This window comes from Oryx dammah, unplaced genomic scaffold, assembly GCF_014754425.2.
Source record: "Oryx dammah isolate SB20612 unplaced genomic scaffold, SCBI_Odam_1.1 HiC_scaffold_14, whole genome shotgun sequence".
Classification (NCBI taxonomy): Eukaryota; Metazoa; Chordata; class Mammalia; order Artiodactyla; family Bovidae; genus Oryx; species Oryx dammah.
Window position 1 is genome coordinate 16171558 of NW_024070198.1, and position 17559 is coordinate 16189116.

The following is a 17559-nucleotide window of genomic DNA, read 5'->3' on the forward strand; positions in this document are numbered from 1 at the left end:
GAGTGCCTGCTGACTGGCTGGGGCTCCCGTCCTGCCTCTTGACTCACTTCAGGACTTACCTACAGCCACAGTTCTTCAGAACCAGCTCACACCTGCATTCCCACAAGAGCAACAGCTGCTGCCAGTCTTTGCCCTGGGTGGAGACTCAGCCCTCTACCATGCCACCCGGTCACCTATCCGCTTGGTTGATGAGCAATGTTGCTCATCTTCTGCACTCCCCTGGGCCTAACCCCTGGTCCCTGCAAGCTAACTCTTCCTTTGGGGACTCTGGACTCCCAAAAGCTAACTCCTCTGCATTTGCTTACAGTTCCTTCCCCCCTCTTATCCTGGTCCCCTTGGCTGTAGACATAATCACTGGTTTGAGTCTCTGGCTCTACGTGACTTCACACCCAAGTAACCTATACTGGTGGCCTGACCCTCCTTGTCTCAGTTCTAAGAATAACGTAGTCCGCAAGCATTTTCCATGTCTCTCGCCATAGTCTGGGGATGTCCTAGCCTCTTCAGCAGTGTTTGCATTCCTTTTTTATTTTCTGTAAAGATACCCTTTCCTGGTAAGAGTCTCCTTTGTTTTGTTAGGCAGCCATGGGGAGCCGTTCTCCAAACATTTGGTATTTTTCTTTCCCTTGGGAGCCCATTTATCTTGGACTCTCTTTTCTCTCTGACACATCCCTTAATAAACCACACTGGGACATAGCTCCCTGTAAAAATATCAATGCAGGCTGAGTTTCAAATGCATGTGGCCAGGCTGTCTGGCCTCCGGAGTACATTTTTTCATTAAGAACTTTCTGACCTTGCAAATTACAAATACTACTACTCTGACGGTGCCGTCCATATAAGAGGCACTCGAATCACAGCAGCTATGTTTTTCAAAATGATCTCTGAGGTTTCTTTCTCCCAGGGCTGCAAAAAAATATACGGAAGTTGCCCACAAAAGGCTCCCTGAAAATTCAGAGAAGGTATACACCCAAGAAGGCAGAGGGGAGCTGTAAGGGTGACCCCTTGAAAGCAAAGAAAGAGGATGGTAAGGGCAGGGGAGCAGTTAAATCACCAGCCAGCCTGCATATATATATATCTGAAAAATCCCCTGTAAGGAAAATGCCAAGCTCAAAAAAAAAAAAAAAAGAAAAAAAAAATCCAAGCAAAAATTAAGTTAGGGGGTAAGGGGGATCTAAACCAGGAGTCAGAGAGCCATGCAGCTTAAAAATAACCAGCATAACCATTCATCACCCCGACTACATCAAAAACCACAGAACAAAGAAGAGAGCAAAGGGAACCGAGGGCATGAGAAAAACTCAGAAATACCTGTGACAGGTTTGTACTGGGTGCTTTATTAAGTGTCTCCGTTTTTTCTAAATCTGCCTCTAATTCTGTTTGGCAGAGGTTGAGATCAGTTTCTAGATTAGTCTGGTTCAAGAAAGAAAAGATGGGAAAGAGCGTTTTAGTTAGGAGGAAAGGCAGACAGCATGGAAGATTACATTAGAAAAATGAGTTTGTTAGTGTCATACATTAATAAGGCAAAGATGGGCACAACTGAAATACAAGAGCTTACTAGAAAGGAGTTAAAGGCAGGAAAACCAAGAATGCAGCATTAGGCAGCGAGAATGTAAATCCTGTGGCAATCAGAGGTCCAAACGCTACTCTACTTGCTAAAGAGGGGAACTACACATTCCACAAAAACCTACCTTTGAGAAAACACCTATTTTTCTCTCTTTTCAGAGTATGGTGACTATGACACATACTATATGTCAGTAGAATAAGTAATTGCTTTTAAAACCTCTACGTATTAGTATAAGTCTTAGAGACTTTGTTAAACTGTTTTATCCCAAGCCAAAAACAAAAAGTTATAATCAAGTTTTTTTTTTTCCAAAAAAAAAAAAAAAAAAAAAAGGGGGGGGGGGGGGGGGCGCCGAGGAGGGGATTTATTAAAAGAACAACACCCCACAACACACTCACACTAGTCAGGCCAGAGCATACACACAGCCCGCAGGAGGAGCACAGCGGAATTACCTTTCTATCCTCTCTAGGAAGGATAGAGCAGTCTCCAGGAGTATAATCCCATATCTTTTTGGGAGGCTGACGGGAAGCAGAGGAGGAAATGAAGAAATGAGCGTAAAGACATAAAGACAAACATGGAGACCGGCTCAAACAAAGAGGGGCAACACTAGGAGAACTGTCTCAACACAGAAAAGTGTAAAAACAGAAGGAGCAGGCACTCTGCCTCCTGAGGCTGCCTGGGGATCCCACGGAACTCTTGGGAGCCGGAAACGTGAAGTGGGAGGTTTGTTTTTACATCTAGGTCTCGGGGAAATCACTGTTGCATACGAAATAATGCAAACTTTTCAAAGAACAAAGAAAAAGCATTAACCCCAATTTGAATGAAAACAGAAACATTTCAATTCCACATTGTTCTTTTCCAACTAAGACTGACACTGTGAGCCTACACTTTGGAGGTAGTCTTTCCCACTGTAAACTTTACCATGTCTTCACAAATGGGTGAATTTGGAGATCTAACCAAGGGTCGGTAAATGGTGCTAAATGTGCTTTCTGTGATTTGCGGCAAGGAAATCCATGCACAAAACAGATGTTAAATGTTGTGCTGTATAACTAGACAATTTCATTAGATAATTTTTTAAATCTCTTACAGTTTAACAAGACTTGATAATATTGCTGACGGTAGAGTCAGACCTTCCATCTCTCTTAGAAGAAAGAGTTTATGCTTTGAATTCAAACAGTGAACTGTAAGGTTATTTTCGTTTTCTCCTTTCACTCTTGTTAGAATGAGCTGTATTCCCAAAGTAGCAATCTGCCAGGAGACTTGTTTTAAGGGGGATCCAGTGTGGGCACTTAGTTGCTTAGTCGTGTTCGACTCTTTGCAACTCCACGGACTGAAGCCCCCCAGGCTCCTCTCTCCAGCAGGATTCCCCAGGGAAGAATACTGGAGTGGGTAGCCAAGCACTCCTCCAGGGGATCTTCCCAACCCAGGGATTGAATCCAGGTCTCCCGCATTGCAGGTGGATTCTTTACCATCTGAGCCACCAGGGAAGCCCAAGAATATTGGAGTGGGTAGCCTATCCCTTCTTCAGGGAATCTTCCTGACCCAGGAATCGAACCGGGGTCTCCTGCATTGCAGGTGGATTCTTTACCAGCTGAGCTACCAGGAAAGCCCCAAGAGGGATCCAGAGGAAAGGACATCTGGAAGTTACAAGGTACTTCTAAACCTGCAATCTCTTTCCCACTCTGTTCGTCTTTTTGTTCTTCCTGTTTAGACTTGAAATTTCTTACACAATGACCTCCGAGGACACAAGTTCATTAGTAACTCCTATCATTCTGCACAATTTTCATCATAAACAACTCTGTGGCAGCATTCAAATTAGTTTTAAATTTCACCTTGAGCTTATTTACAGAAATGACATCAATTTTGTCGAAATTTTAGCGGGGAGGGAGGAAGAAGAAAAGGCTGACACTCAGGCCCTATGTAATGAATTTATAGATGAAAAGTAACCTGATTCCAAGGTGCCTTCACCACTAACATCAGCAGGTCAGTAACGTCATCTCGGTATGCTTATATTCTGCAATTTGTAGAGTAAGTGCCATTGACAATTATCACTCATCTTTAAGCACTTAATACACTTGAATCTTATTGGGGCTGGAGACTTTTTCAAGTCACTGATGGTAGCCCTATTCATTTACTTCCTGCAAAATATTAGACAGTGCTTACAAATAAAATTAGTTTTAAATCATCTTCCCTGAAAGGTCCCTGAAGTCTTGAATCAGTTGATACTCTACAATTAGTTAGACCTAAAAGGTATTATAGTCAGGGTTTACTGAAGCTTCAGCTCACTAAATCAGGGTGGCTTTAAGTGAAGGGGCTAAGGAAAAAAGGAGTGCAGGGTAAACATCTACAGTTCTGGCTGGCTTTACTGCTGGGAAGTGGGTCCTAGGTTCACATGGAATAAAAAGGAGAAACGATGATCCACACGCTTTGACTGGAGTTTTAATTTCATTCTGCTCCCAAATGACTGAAAAACCCTCCAAAACAACTTCCATGGTTTATACCCCTTTTACTTCTATCTCTTAATGGCACAGAGTTGATTGGGGTAGGAGAAGTGAAGAGAAGAAAACAAGTTCTCCCCATCACACCTTCCTCCCATCGATCTGGTTCAACCAGGTAACAAGCTCACCCTTATGCCTTACACCATAAGGACCTGTTCATCTCAATGCTATTCCTCAGGATATGGGCATTGATCAAGCTATTTTGGCAAGTCTTCAAAAGTATCATCTTTTATGACTTTAAAAGACTTACACAAGAAGTAGTAGTCCCATTTAAGAAATCTAAGGTCTATGTAAGGAACATTCTGGCTTCAGGGAAAATGGCATTTTGGAGAAAAGTATCTCTAAGTCTTTAAATAATTAAAAGTCAGTTGGGACAATAGGGTAGGAACACAAATTACAGGAAGGTCCCAGTACACAGATGGACTGTTTTCTCAACATTTGTCTGGATTGGCTGTGTGGTGTTCAGACTACCATTTCCCATAGAAACAATTAATTTACTGAGCTATTCACAGAGCCTATCTAGGCACACTGTGACTGAAATGTTTTCAATTGCTAACAGAAAGAGTATTAATTACAATGACAGATTCCGGCTTCATAACTTTCCCTAAAAGTTAATATTTCAGTAAAACTAGTTTTCTGGCAAATGAGGAGATGGCTAGAAATTATAGATTCTTAACAGGGTTTAAAAAATCAATGGCACAGGCTCCTTATTATCAACAATTTAATGCTATGACTTTTTCTTAATATTTGGCATCTTTTACTTTGTAATATAAATTAGTCTTGGTTTCTGCTGCTACTAGGTGTTGGACATGTGTGATTCCTCTTCTTTGACTTAAAATATACCGTTTAATTATAGCCTCACCAAAGACTTAAAATTCTGGTTTCCCTCAGGGAAAAAAATACCTATAACTGGAGTTTATGAAAAATTGTTAGTTATAGCTAATCCTGGATAATAAATTGGATTTTTGAAAAAAAAAAATAAAGCTAATATCACTTTCTTTCTCTGATGAAAGTATGGCATTATTATTGCATGTACTAATCATCGTCTTTTTTGGGGGGGGTGGGGGGAACACATTTCCAAAGGTTTTTTCTATTGTGAGACAACTGAGCAGGTTTTAAGAAAAAGGTTAGGATATTGCTAAAGTTCTGCACGTGGAAAAGACTGTGGGAGGTCGACTTCATTGGCGTGTGAATAGTGGACAGCAGAGAAAAAACGGAGAGCGGAGAAGTGAGGTGTGCACCAAAGCTTTGGGGAGGGGAGGAGACGGCACACTTTGGGTTGGATGCGACCCTCGCTTCTCACCACTAGGTGGCACTGTTCATCCAAGGCTGCCTGGCTGATAGTAGGTGACAGAGAAGACAAAGTAGGACTGCCTGTTCCTACAAATGGAGTGTTTACAAGACAGGTGCTCCTAACTCTGAAAATGCCTGAACATTCCAACAAAGCTCATCATGGCTAAATCAAATGAGCAACTTCAGAACACCAGCTAAATTCCTCTGTCATCTTCATGAAAAGTATACTATGAAATTTAACATTTTCTTGAACTATAAAGTTATTGCTATCTACAAAAAAAAGAAAAAACCGCAACTATTATTCTAAATCATGTGATTCAAATGCCAGATTCAATGCTTAAAGTCTCATACAAACATCTAACAAAATGTTTTATTTTTATACACTTCATCTCTCTACCTGTAAATTCTTTTTGCAGCTGTCATAATAGAGACTTTAAAGTAACTGAAATTTTAAAGTCAGTTTCCAGTCATGTCCAGGGGAAAAATGAGCTCAGTTCTCCCTTCTCTTTGCTACTCCTTTGGGTGCAAGGCCAAGAAAATCCTCCTTGAAGTGCCAAAAATCAATTTGTACCAAAGCCAACTCAGATACATCACAGGGAATTTGTAGGCTATTGGGCTGAATACTAAGTTTGCTAGAATTCCTAACTCTCATGTATCATTTTGGGAAATAGTATCCCTACCTCATAGAGACCATTCCCTAAAAGTTGCCTGTAACAGGGGAGCATTCTCAGACCACCTGTGAACAGAAAGGCCCCTTTCCTTTTGAGTTGTCAGTTCTCTTATATGTGTGTTTTTACAATTTCTATTTAAAACAGGGACACTGCTGGCCTTTCTCAGTGTATACGCTTTTTCCTGCTTGTCTTCAGCACACTGTGAAGCCTTTGTTCAAGGGACTGAACCGAAGCCTGAAATAATGCAATCTACAAGGTGTGTGACATTTGTTGCTAGTGGTGAGAGGTCCTAAGACAAGCAATGATTTAGCCGTGTCTCCCTGAAATCTTCTAGCAAGAAACACTTCCCAGAGCTCACTGTCCCTTCTTGGTGAAGTAAAACAGTGGAAAGCTCACAGGTTGTAGTGAGAACAGACAATCCCACCACTGACAGCCAACGAAGCTGTTCCCCACTTCCTGAACTCTTGACAAACAGATCTGGTTCTTCGGCAGCAACAAAGCATCAACACATTATTTTAAAAGGTGTCTATAACCACTGAGGCCATTAAACTTACCGGCTTCCCAAACTCCAATTCCGAAAAGAATTTATACCAAGGTTCATTCTTTAAATCTATCTCTTCTGGGCTTATATCCCGACTCTATAGGGGTTGGTGACAGGGAAATGGAAGAGAGAGAAGGATAACATTATGCAGAGATTACATAGGAACCGGCCAGTAGAGATGCAGTGGTTTCCAGAAATATATAGCACCTGCATTCAACAGCGGCAATCATCTTTTTTTTTTTTTTTTTTTAAAACAGACATGAGCAAAATCAGGAGCTGAAACGGGCAGGATGTGTTTATGAAAACAGGCACACTGAGGTAGGCAGCAGTGAAGGAATTGTTCACTCGTCCCCGGGCAGAGGGACACATATGGAGAGCACTGTACCCCACGGCTGCCCTCTCAACACATCTGAACACGGGCATGACAGTTTTCCTTAATTGTCAGAGTGGTGGGAGAAAAGAGAGCCCCTCTTTCCTCTTTCCAAAGAGCTAAGAGTTACAAGCAAATAACCTGGTGAACACACCAAACATTTAGCCATCTACACCAGATGAGTAGAGCAAACACGTTTTATGGGCTAGTACGGTTTTAGTGCTTATGTGCAAGGCTGTCTTCAGGTTTTCAAAAATCAACAGCAAATACTGACACTTTTATAAAAGCCAATTTGTTAATACTGCATCTTTAATGGCACATGAGTAGGTGAGAAACCAGTCCCACACAGAGTAAAGTGAACGATGACAGAAGTAAAAACAGAAGACACAAGTGAAAAAACATTTTAAACAAGCATCCATGGGGGATGAACACAGACAGATATACCTTGTGCTTTAAGAGATAAATGTTAAAGAACTGGGGGGAAAAAAAGGAAAAAGCTGAACAAGACAGATAACAGTACAACACGGGGGAGAAACTTCTGGGTTATGTTACAAAAATAAGTTAGCTTTCTCATTTTATACAGCTCTAAGAGGTAATTCACAGACTGATAATTTGATTCCTTGGGATTTCATGTTTCGTCAAATATTTATAAAGTTCTGGTACCTTGCTCTGTGGAAGAGCATATGTTTCTGGAAATAATTAGTTGGAAAATGAGTGCCTGGAAAGCAAATCAGTTTGCCTTTAATAAACTGGAGATATGATCACATCAGATGAAAGTGTTAGAGGCTCAAGGCTTAATACTTATGTGTATATGTTTCAAAAAATTTTAATAGTCACAAAAGAGAGAAATGGTGATATTCCTGACAATATGAAATAGAAAATATACATTTTCCATTGAGATTGAAAACATCGTAAGAAACATCATGCCCTCGGGACCGCAACACATAGAAAGGAAATCACACGTCCTGTGGACACATCTCCAAGTGACTCCTTCACAAAGCAGTTCCTCTGGACACATTTTTCTTAACATTCAGGTAACGGGGCTTTTGCAGCTTGTTGAAATGGCTGTAAACTTTCTTAGCGACCTTCACCAGTCTCTAAGATCCCTATAAGGATCTTTACTATTATTTCTACTTTTGCTTTAAACCGAGAAAGATCTGATAGATAACTCTTAACTGAAATTAACTGAATAGAAGTTAGTTGAAATCAAAGGAAAATGTGTATTGAAACATTCTGTCCTCTTGCATCCAGACTAAACCTTCTTCCAACTGTCTTTATGGGCAGAGGAGCTTAAAATCTGGAGAATGTGTGTTCCATCTCAGTGGATTCTGTAATTCTGTAAAATACTGCAATCTATATTTATTCAGTGAAATGAGGTGCAATACCGACAAGGACAAGACCATTTAGGATGGTCAGGTTAGACATGGGGACACCCTAGGTCCTTGTATGACAGGGCTTCATGAAACCTATTTCATGTTTATTACTTTAAAAGACTACTTATAAACTGCTCCCTGGGAAGAATTTGGGTGTTGTGGTTTTTTTTTTTTTTTTTTTCCTATTTTTTAAAAATAAAATGTACCAACTTTTTCAGAAAACTGCCTGAATGTCCTGGTACTCAGTTCTGAAAGAATCAACCCATTTTATTGTCAAAGGTTGTTCACAGATTGTTTTATTACCAAGGTTAATGATGGGTTGAGAATTGAATCAGGAGGCATGTCAACCAGCTTGCACCCAGAGCAGCCAACCTTAGCCCTTGGAGCTGCCCAGCGAGAAAGCTAAAGAGCTAAATACCACGCAGCACTTGATTCTGCACTGATAATTCCTTTCTAGGTCCAAGCACAGAATGGACAAATAGCGGACTGTCCTTCTGGATAGAGAGCAGGCTGTCTGTTCTGGCAGGCAGAGCAGATTCCACAAAGCCAGGCTGAGGTCTCTGCGACAGGGAGCTATCTTTTCCCAGCTTGGCAAAATCCTCAGAAAAGGCAGGGGACTCATGAGGAAAATGCTTGATCGCTCAGAAGAATAGTTCTGCTGCTTGGATGGGAGCCGGAGACTAGCTTCAGACTGTAATTAAAGAATCTGAATGTGGCGTGTTCATTTACATGGCACTTTGTTATACTCACAGATCTTTTTTACCCACATTATCACATGTGGCCCTCTCACTCAATGCTCCGGTGAGGTTGGCAGGCCAGATAATAATTCCATTTTACAGGTGAAAACACTGTGGTTGTTCAGAAAAGTTAAATGATGCCCCCAGACATAAGGCAGTGTCTGAACTTGAACTTGGAACTCAGAAACCTTCCAATTCCTAGTCCAGTGCTGCTTACCTTTCTCATCCTCCCCAGGAGAAGGGGGTGGGGCTGCTGAGTTTGCAGATGATACCAAGCTAACATAAGGGCAAGAGACAGACTTGAAAAGTCAGGAAGGAGCCCAAGGTGACTCTGAACTGGGAAGAAACTAAGTTGTTTTACACTTCCAAATAAATACTGTGTTTATAATAATGATTTTTACATTTGTCCTTCTCACGTTATCCCTATGGGAGCAGGAACCCCAACATCTAGCCCAGGGCTTGGCACATAAATGTTAATTCTACAAGCAGACCCTTGAACAACCTGGGCCTCAGGGATGCATGCAGTAGAAAATCTGAGTATAATTTACAGTATAATTACAGTATAATTTACTGGCCCTTAGTATCCAGGCTTCCTCCACATCCACAAACTCAACCAACTGCTGTCGTGCAGGGCTATAACATTTACTATTGAAAAGAATCCACAATTAGGTTGACTGTGCAATTTTTCCAGCTGGAGGTGCTTGCGTCTGCTTAAGCCTGTGCAATTCAAACCTGTGTTGTTCAAGGGTCAACTGTACATATTTATTGAATTGAGCTGAGGTTCAGTTCTGTAAGGGACTTGGGAGGGAAGTATGTAAAAGGACCACAGCCTGAAAAACACCTATTTCTGACAAAGCAGGGACCAACCAGTAGCTCTCCAACTCCAAGACCAGAAGAAAATGGGCTCATACGACAATAAGAGGGAGGCCAAACAGTAATAAAGAACTTCACATGAGTTTGTCAAATAGCTGAACAGGTCACCACGGCTGCGAATCTCCTGCGAATCTTCTGAAGGTAAGCACAGTGTTTGTCTGGGATGCTGTGGGTTTGCTGCGGGGACAAGAGGACTGCTAAGGCAATCTTCAGAGTCTACCCGCCAGCCCTCTGTGCGAACAGGACAGATGTGCCTGTGAGGTCCCAGTTCAAACTGCCAGGCTTAAGCGACACAAGCACCTCCAGCTGGAAAAACACTGGGGGCAAATAGGGATTCTCCACCATAAGAAAAAGATGTGCCTTTCTGGGAGAAAATTTAGATCCTCTATCTGTCTCTAGTTAGTACACTTATTCACAGCTAACCACCACAAAAACGTGTGTGTGCTCATGTGTGTGAACATGGTGGTGGTGCTTGGGGAAGAAGGGGCCCCTCAAATTCTGGCAAACCAAACACTGAAACCGAGAGGCAGGACTCACACTGAAACTCCCATTCCAACTTTCCTGTTCACGTGGCAAAAACAGCAGGAAGGAAAATTCAAAAATGAAGGACTGATGCCACCTCTGTGAAGAACAGACTATGAAAAGATGAAGATTCTCTCTAAAGTGAAAAACTACTCTTTGGGAAGAAACAGCTGGACAGCAATGTTCCTCTGCGGCCGGCCTTGGGTGTTATGTCCTAACTGGTTGGCCCAGGCCCTGGTACAGCCGGAGGGGGCTTCCTGTGTGGGAACAGCCAGAGGGTGCTTGACCATCCACGCATATGGTCACACAGCTCTCCAAAGTGGGGCCCGTGGGCAGAGTGAGCTACTCCTCAGGGTTTCTGAAAACAATATAAATGTTCCCAAGGACTATGATATGGAGGATACTGTGACTGTTGTGGTATCAATGAGCACAAAATTATGGATTTGGGGTTTTTTCCCCCCCTAGTTTTGAGTAGTGGTCAAATTACTAGGAACCAAGGAAAGGAAGAGGAAACAAAGGAGAAATTAAGAGGAAAGCTTTCAGTAACAGCAATGACCATCTATGAATAATAATATCGCCAAAACAAAAGCACGCAGGGGCCTACAGAGTCTGGAAGCACGGGAGTGTACGGATACGGGATGTATGTCCCTTGCTTGTTATTCAAGTATCAGGAACATACTCAAAGGACATAACTTTCTTTCTAGGAAGACCTGTGTGGAAGGTTACCTTCCGTGTTTATTACCTTCTCACAGAGAGAGAACCTGCAGTGAAGGGAGGAGACAGAGGCAAAATTCTCTACTCCTCTCAGAATTTTTTGCTTAAAATAACTTCGGTGCACAGTAAATGCTGGAGAATGACAACTCTGAAGCATTTTGGTGAACTGTTGAACCTTTTTTCCTAACTAAAATTACTTACCCCTTTGTGCTTTTAAAGATGTCACCTTTGTATTTTAGTAAAAGTCAAATCAATTATTCCTTAAAAACATGTAGAGCAAAAGAGGCGGAGGGAGAAGAATTTGAACCCACATTTCAGGGGCCTTCTTATTCTGGACTCAGTGTGGTAACTACATTTTAATGAGAATCAGTTCCCAGCATGACAATTCCCTCCTGCTAGAAAGGCCGGAGGGCTGGCAGGGTTTATGGAGCCTTGGAGGTCCCTTTAACCATGATCAGAATTCTGAAACCAGCTTGTTCTAATGAAGGGTGAATAAAAGGAAGTGTGACGGGCAGATATGAAACTCATCAGCTTGTAAAAATTCTCCCTTGTCTTTACAGGGTGGTCTCCTATGCCCATACAGGCCATTCTCCCTACTGATAACTGCTTGGAGATGTGAACTTGTGTAGGAAACCACAAATCAGATGGAACATGCAATGTGTCCTCTCTATTGAACTTGTCAGAAAAGGAAGACCTAAAAGCCACAGTCTAACAGCCTGGGGCTTTTTCCCCCCGCCAAGTAACATCATCATATTAATTATCTGGTTGTTAATGATGTACTTGTAACTTCAACAAAATGTATGCATGTTCAAGTAAGAGTCACCTCTAAAACTACAATTTTAGTCCGGTTAGTAATAAGCCTGATAAACGAATGGTTAGATGTTTTTTAAAAAAGCAGCAAAATCAACCTTTACACTAGCAGATTTAAAATTAGTGAAAATCATGCACAGAAACAGCAACAAAGCCACAATGAGAGGATTCTTTCAATGCAGACTCTCAGCACTTATTTTGTGAACACCTGCCAAATGAAAAGAGTAAAAATACTTCATATTGCCACTGTCTTCTAAACAAAGCAAGTCTATCTCAATGGAGAAAGAATGTAATCCAAGCGCACAATGCATCCGGATTAAAGAACTCGGGCAGGGCGAGACAAAAGCACTTTAATATGCACATTACCATCTTTTCGTTGGTCAGAACAGAGGACTTGCCCGGCTGATACTCGTAAATGCTTCTGGGCTCTGCGCGGTATTTTCTTGTATCCACTTTCTTATCTGGGGGCTCCCAGTCAGTCCTGTAGAAAGAAAATCCTATTAGAGCTATTCTCATGAAAATTGGCATCCAACTGTTCTGACGACTTTGGCCGACTGTGGTTTAATCAAGGAATTTTTATATCCGAGGCACAAAATGGGACTCTGCGCAAAGCGTTCAGTTGTGCTGGTTTCCTTCTTCAAATAACCAGTTAGATCCCTGTGTTTGCTTCACAAAAGGCTTGAGGTGTCCCGTACTCACAACCAGGCACCAGGAAGCAGGGAGACAAGAAAGAGAAGAAAAGTAGCAGCTGCAGCTGCAAAGAGTGCTCTGGAAAAAACCCTTCACCTTGCTCTGTTCTCAGGGGCTTATCATCTCCCAGACATGCCTGTACTTCCCGCTCAGGCTGGTGCAGTGAGAGAGAATGCAGGACCCAGAGCCAGGGAGCTGTGGTTCCAACCCTACTACAGCCCTTGCTAGCTGGCTCCTCTGGGCCAAGCACTCAGCCTCTACTGAACTCAGTTTACTCAGCTGGTAAGTGCAGTTGTTGCAAGGATTAATGAGACAGTATGTCTCAGCATGTAAATCACTTTGCGAGACCCCAGGCCCACAGTAACCACTCTATAAACACTTTGGTTTGGTTTTGTCTGTTTTGGGGCGCACCGTGTGGCATGTGGGATCTTAGTTCTCTGATCAGGGATTGAACGTGCAACCTCTGTACTGGAAGCATGGAGTCCTCACCACTGAACTGCCATGGAAGTTCGAAACGTCACTTGTTATTATAACCATGTTCTTTTTCCCTATTCCACACCCTACCCTGGTAATCACCCAAAATGCAGCCTTTGGCACAGGTACTTAACCTGATCCAGTGGGGGATTTCAGAGGATACATGAAGCCTTGGAAATTACTTGCAAAATTTTCATGTAGGCACATAACTGCATTTTGCACTGTGATTATAATCAGTTTTTCCTGCAAGGCTACAAACTTCTTGAAGGCAGGGACAATGATTATGTGCTCAATGTGCCTCCATAGCAACTTGTTCAATCGCACACAGAATGCACCCAGTAGATGCTTAATGAATGCACTTGTAAGGATTTGCAGGTACACCCAGCCTTCCTTTCAGATTAGTTATCAAACTCTGAGGCAGAGGTCACGTACATATATGTGGGATTTCAAAAATAGCCATTCATTTGTCATGAAGATGGAAAAAGTTTGGAGGTATGAAACAGTGTATATTTAAAGGGAAAATAATTTTGTTTAGCCAGAACCTATTTTGGGTTGAGAAGTGTTAGAAAATGGAGCTGGGAGATGCCTGGGACACTGGTCCAGATACCCTGGAGGCTGCTCCCAAGGGTATGCTGCTGCTGCCGCTAAGTCGCATCAGTCCTGTCTGACTCTGTGCGACCCCATAGACGGCAGCCCACCAGGCTCCTCCGTCCCTGGGATTCTCCAGGCAAGAACACTGGAGTGGGTTGCCATTTCCTTCTTCAATGTATGAAAGTGAAAAGTGAAAGTGAAGTCGCTCAGTCGTGTCCGACTCAACGACCCCATGTACTGCAGCCCACCAGGGTCCTCCATCCATGAGATTTTCCAGGCAAGAGTAGGAGTGGGGTGCCATTGCCTTCTTACCCAAGGGCATAAATAAGACTCAGTAAAAGACAACTGGGTCATTTAATGTGGGCATTAAATGACAAATATCATTTCAACCGTGAAGCCTTATGTTTTGATAATGTGTTGAATAAATAAAGAGATACTAAAAAGTGTAGCTTCATTTTAAAATTATATTCTCTGCTATGGGCCCCATCACTATGCATAGAGAGTATTAAAACACATGACAAATCTTATAGTTCAATATTCCTCTTGTGAAGAGGGAAAGAGTGATGATAATTATTGTCAACATTATTTAAGCCCGTCTCATGAGCCAGGACTACAGGATATGTTACATGCATTATCTTGTTTTATCCTTGCAGTATCCAGAGGAATGTAAAACGTTTCTCCATTTTACAGATGAGAACATTGAGAGTCAAAAAAATAAATCACTGCTAATAAGTGATAGAGCAGGGATTCGAACTCAGGTCTGCTTGACACCTGGCTCCAACGCTGCCTGACTCAGAGAAAGAGATTGTGTATTAGAACCTAAAATCACGGAGCTTATGAGAACACTTACCTCTCTGGGCTTGATTTTAGCGAGGAAGAGCGGGTCGGGAGGGGAAGTGTGGCCGACCTCTTAACTACCTTCTCACCATCAATGCAGCTCATCTCACTTTTTGAGCGAGGCACAGAAAGGGGAGATTTGGCTGGAGAAGGAAAAAGTGGGTGCAAAAGACTTTTAAAATGGATGAAAACAGGGAGATCCTTCCCTCGTCCACCACCCTCCCTTCCACCCCCACAACCAAGAAATTCTAAGCCACTTACTGTCTTCAGAAAAGGAATATCGAGGAGAGTACAGATCTGAGTCATCATCTAGTGAACAAAACAAAACGTAATCAGGAGACATCCGGCTCAGGTTAGAGAACTGCCACCATCCTACACCAACCGTTGTCCAGCCACACCTGGGAGCCCAGAGAAGGAGCCAAGCACCAGAAGCTACACCATGGCAAACCACACAGTTCAGAGCTGGGTTTGGAGAACCCACCCAACTGAACAGACCTGTAGTCAGAAAGGTGCACTCACAAATCCTGGGGAAGGACTGCCCCTGACACCCAGAAATGCATGGGAACAAAGAGCCAAAGGTCCTCTCAAGAGAATTTCTACAAGCAAAGCTGGTCCTCAGCCTGGCTGAGTGGGAAACAGGCTGAGATGGATGCCTGGGTGTTGGCACTGTCTCTGGTCTCTGCTGCTGAGTTTCAGAGTCCCCAGGCCTGCCCGGTGGGATGGGGAGGCCCCAGGTGCGGTTTCTAGCTGCCTGGCTCAGCTGTGACTCATTTCATATGCTAAGGTTCCATATATTGAGTTGGCCCCAAAGTTCGTTGTTTCTTCCATAACAGCTTACGGGAAAACCTGAATGAACTCTGGGGCCAACTCAAAACAAAATCGTTTAGCAAAGTGATAGTGCAGCTAAGAAAACAGTTTGAGAAACCCCTTGTCATCATTTGTTTTGATTCCACTGTAAATGAGTCCCTCAAATAGCCTTCCTTCCTTGGAACCCCACATGCCCTCAGCAGATCCTCACATAATCTGCTCTGCAAAAGTGCCACTTGGGGTCAGTGTCTAAATTGTGACTCTGGATTGAGTCAAACTCACGCAGGTTTCTGTGGTGGGAGATGGCTCTCCAAGGGTGGGGGTGGGGTGGGGGGTGTGTGTATCTGTTAAGTCACCCTATGGACTTTAGCTCACCAGGCTCCTCTGTCCATAGAATTCTCCAGGTAAGAATACTGGAGTGGGTTGCCATGCCCTCTTCCAGGGGATCTTTCTGACCCAGGGACTGAACCCATATCTCTTACGTCTCCTGCACTGGCAGGTGGGTTCTTTACCACGAGAGCCACTGTAAGCACAGGTCTCTAAATAAGCTGAACACCGACCTGAGCACTAAGACTTGCAGAATCAAGACTTGAACCCTTCGTGGTCATGGCTGCACGGAACTAAAAACGAGACCACAGGTACTCTCACCGGAACAGGTTTTTCAGCTGGGACTGCCCTGGAAACCCAGGATATTTAGTCACTATATCCATGATGACCCCTCCAAAGCATTTCTCCAACAACAGTTAGGCTGAAATAGCCTCTTGCATTTTCTAATAGCTCACTAACCTGAATTCAGAATTCATGAACGTGGAATAAAGACCCAACTCCTCTTTTAAATCAGTACAGCTTTAAATAACAAAGCACGAGAACTAGCTTGCAAAGACAAGTCAGAGAACCCAATATAATATGTTGACGGCCAGTCCTTTGTCTCCATGTTAAGTTTCAAAGCCGAAAAGGCAAGAATATTTTATAAAATGTACATAAAGCTAACACTGCTATTCTTTCCAGTATTATTCAAAAACAGGGTCTCTATTTCCCTTCCTACCTCTCCTCCCCTCTCACTATTGTATCTGTCTCAGGTTTTCCAGCTCCAAAAATGGAAAGGTTTTGGGTACTGAGATATCTTTTCTCCTCCCTCCCTTCCTCCTCCTTTTTGCTTTGATATTGGCTAATTCTTATCCTTAAAGTTGAACAGAGCTTAAGGTTCTTGTACCAATATAGCTAAGCCTTTCCCTGCTATAAACTGAACATGAGAGCTTATTTAACTTTTGAAAATAGGGCAGAAGAGATAAAGTGGGATCCAGAAATAGATGTTTCAGAGTACTCTTCTGAAGACTTCTGTGTTGCCTGCTCTTGTTGGTTTTGCTGCTTTTGTTTTTCAATAGAGCTTCTGATTATTATACAGATAAGATACCACAGCATCAAAGAAAACTAAAAATTAGCTTTGATTGTAGTGATTTGATTGGAAAAATGGTGCCTGCCAAATGAGAAATTAGCTTAGTTAGGAACCAATGTAGGTACTGTTTAAAATCCAGCCTAGCATTCTAGCTCAAAACCCTGTCTATCTTTGAATCATGGAGAAGTTACAACCTAGCAACAGATGATAAGGTAAGGGTTAATTTATAACTATTATCTGGTTCTAAAGGTAAAAGCAGAGTTTTCACGGGGGAAAAACAGCATTTAAATATTCAAGGCTTTTTCTTTTTTTTAATTCTCAGCTCTTTAAAGATTTTTCTAATGTGGAATTCTAGAACACTTGTTAAAAGAAAATGAGAAATAGTTCTGAGATGGAAAACAAAAAACAAAAACAAAAGACAGCATGGCTGGGGGAGTTAATCTGTGTATTTTGAAAGTTTGAATATGGAGGAAGGGGATTTCCCTGGTGGTCCAGCAGTTAGGACTCAGTGTTATCGTTGCCAAAACCCTGGGTTCAATGCCTGGCCAGGTAACTAAAATCCCACAAGCCGCACACCAAGGCCTGAAAGAGAAGTAGGAAAGAAGAGGGGTGGAAGGGGTGAAGACAAGAGAGAAGTTTGAATGCCTGAACATTCTTAAAGCAATTTCTTTATCTGGTGTAAGTGGAAAAAGAAATCTCCATCTCAAGCTAGCACAGGGCAGGGGCATCTCCATGAACAAGCTTTTCATTTTTCCCAGTGTCCATGGGATCCACCTCTGACCTGTGGATTTCAGTTCACTGACTTTC

At 42.5% G+C, this 17559-nt stretch overlaps 1 protein-coding gene across 43 annotated transcripts in view; it reads right to left on the reverse strand.

Moving 5' to 3' along the window:
* Positions 1-17559, reverse strand: part of SORBS1 (sorbin and SH3 domain containing 1) — a 232866-nt gene that overhangs the window by 46462 nt on the left and 168845 nt on the right. For 23 of the 43 annotated variants that reach the window (XM_040254592.1, XM_040254588.1, XM_040254591.1 and 20 more), the window contains 6 exons: positions 14811-14858; positions 14563-14692; positions 12324-12438; positions 6572-6655; positions 2008-2073; positions 1303-1404 (listed from right to left, as the gene is read on the reverse strand). In XM_040254592.1, the coding sequence (XP_040110526.1) occupies positions 1303-1404; positions 2008-2073; positions 6572-6655; positions 12324-12438; positions 14563-14692; positions 14811-14858 (545 nt within the window). The remainder of the gene's footprint in view (positions 1-1302; positions 1405-2007; positions 2074-6571; positions 6656-12323; positions 12439-14562; positions 14693-14810; positions 14859-17559) is intronic. The other 20 variants (XM_040254610.1, XM_040254608.1, XM_040254601.1 and 17 more) reach the window with 2 other exon arrangements.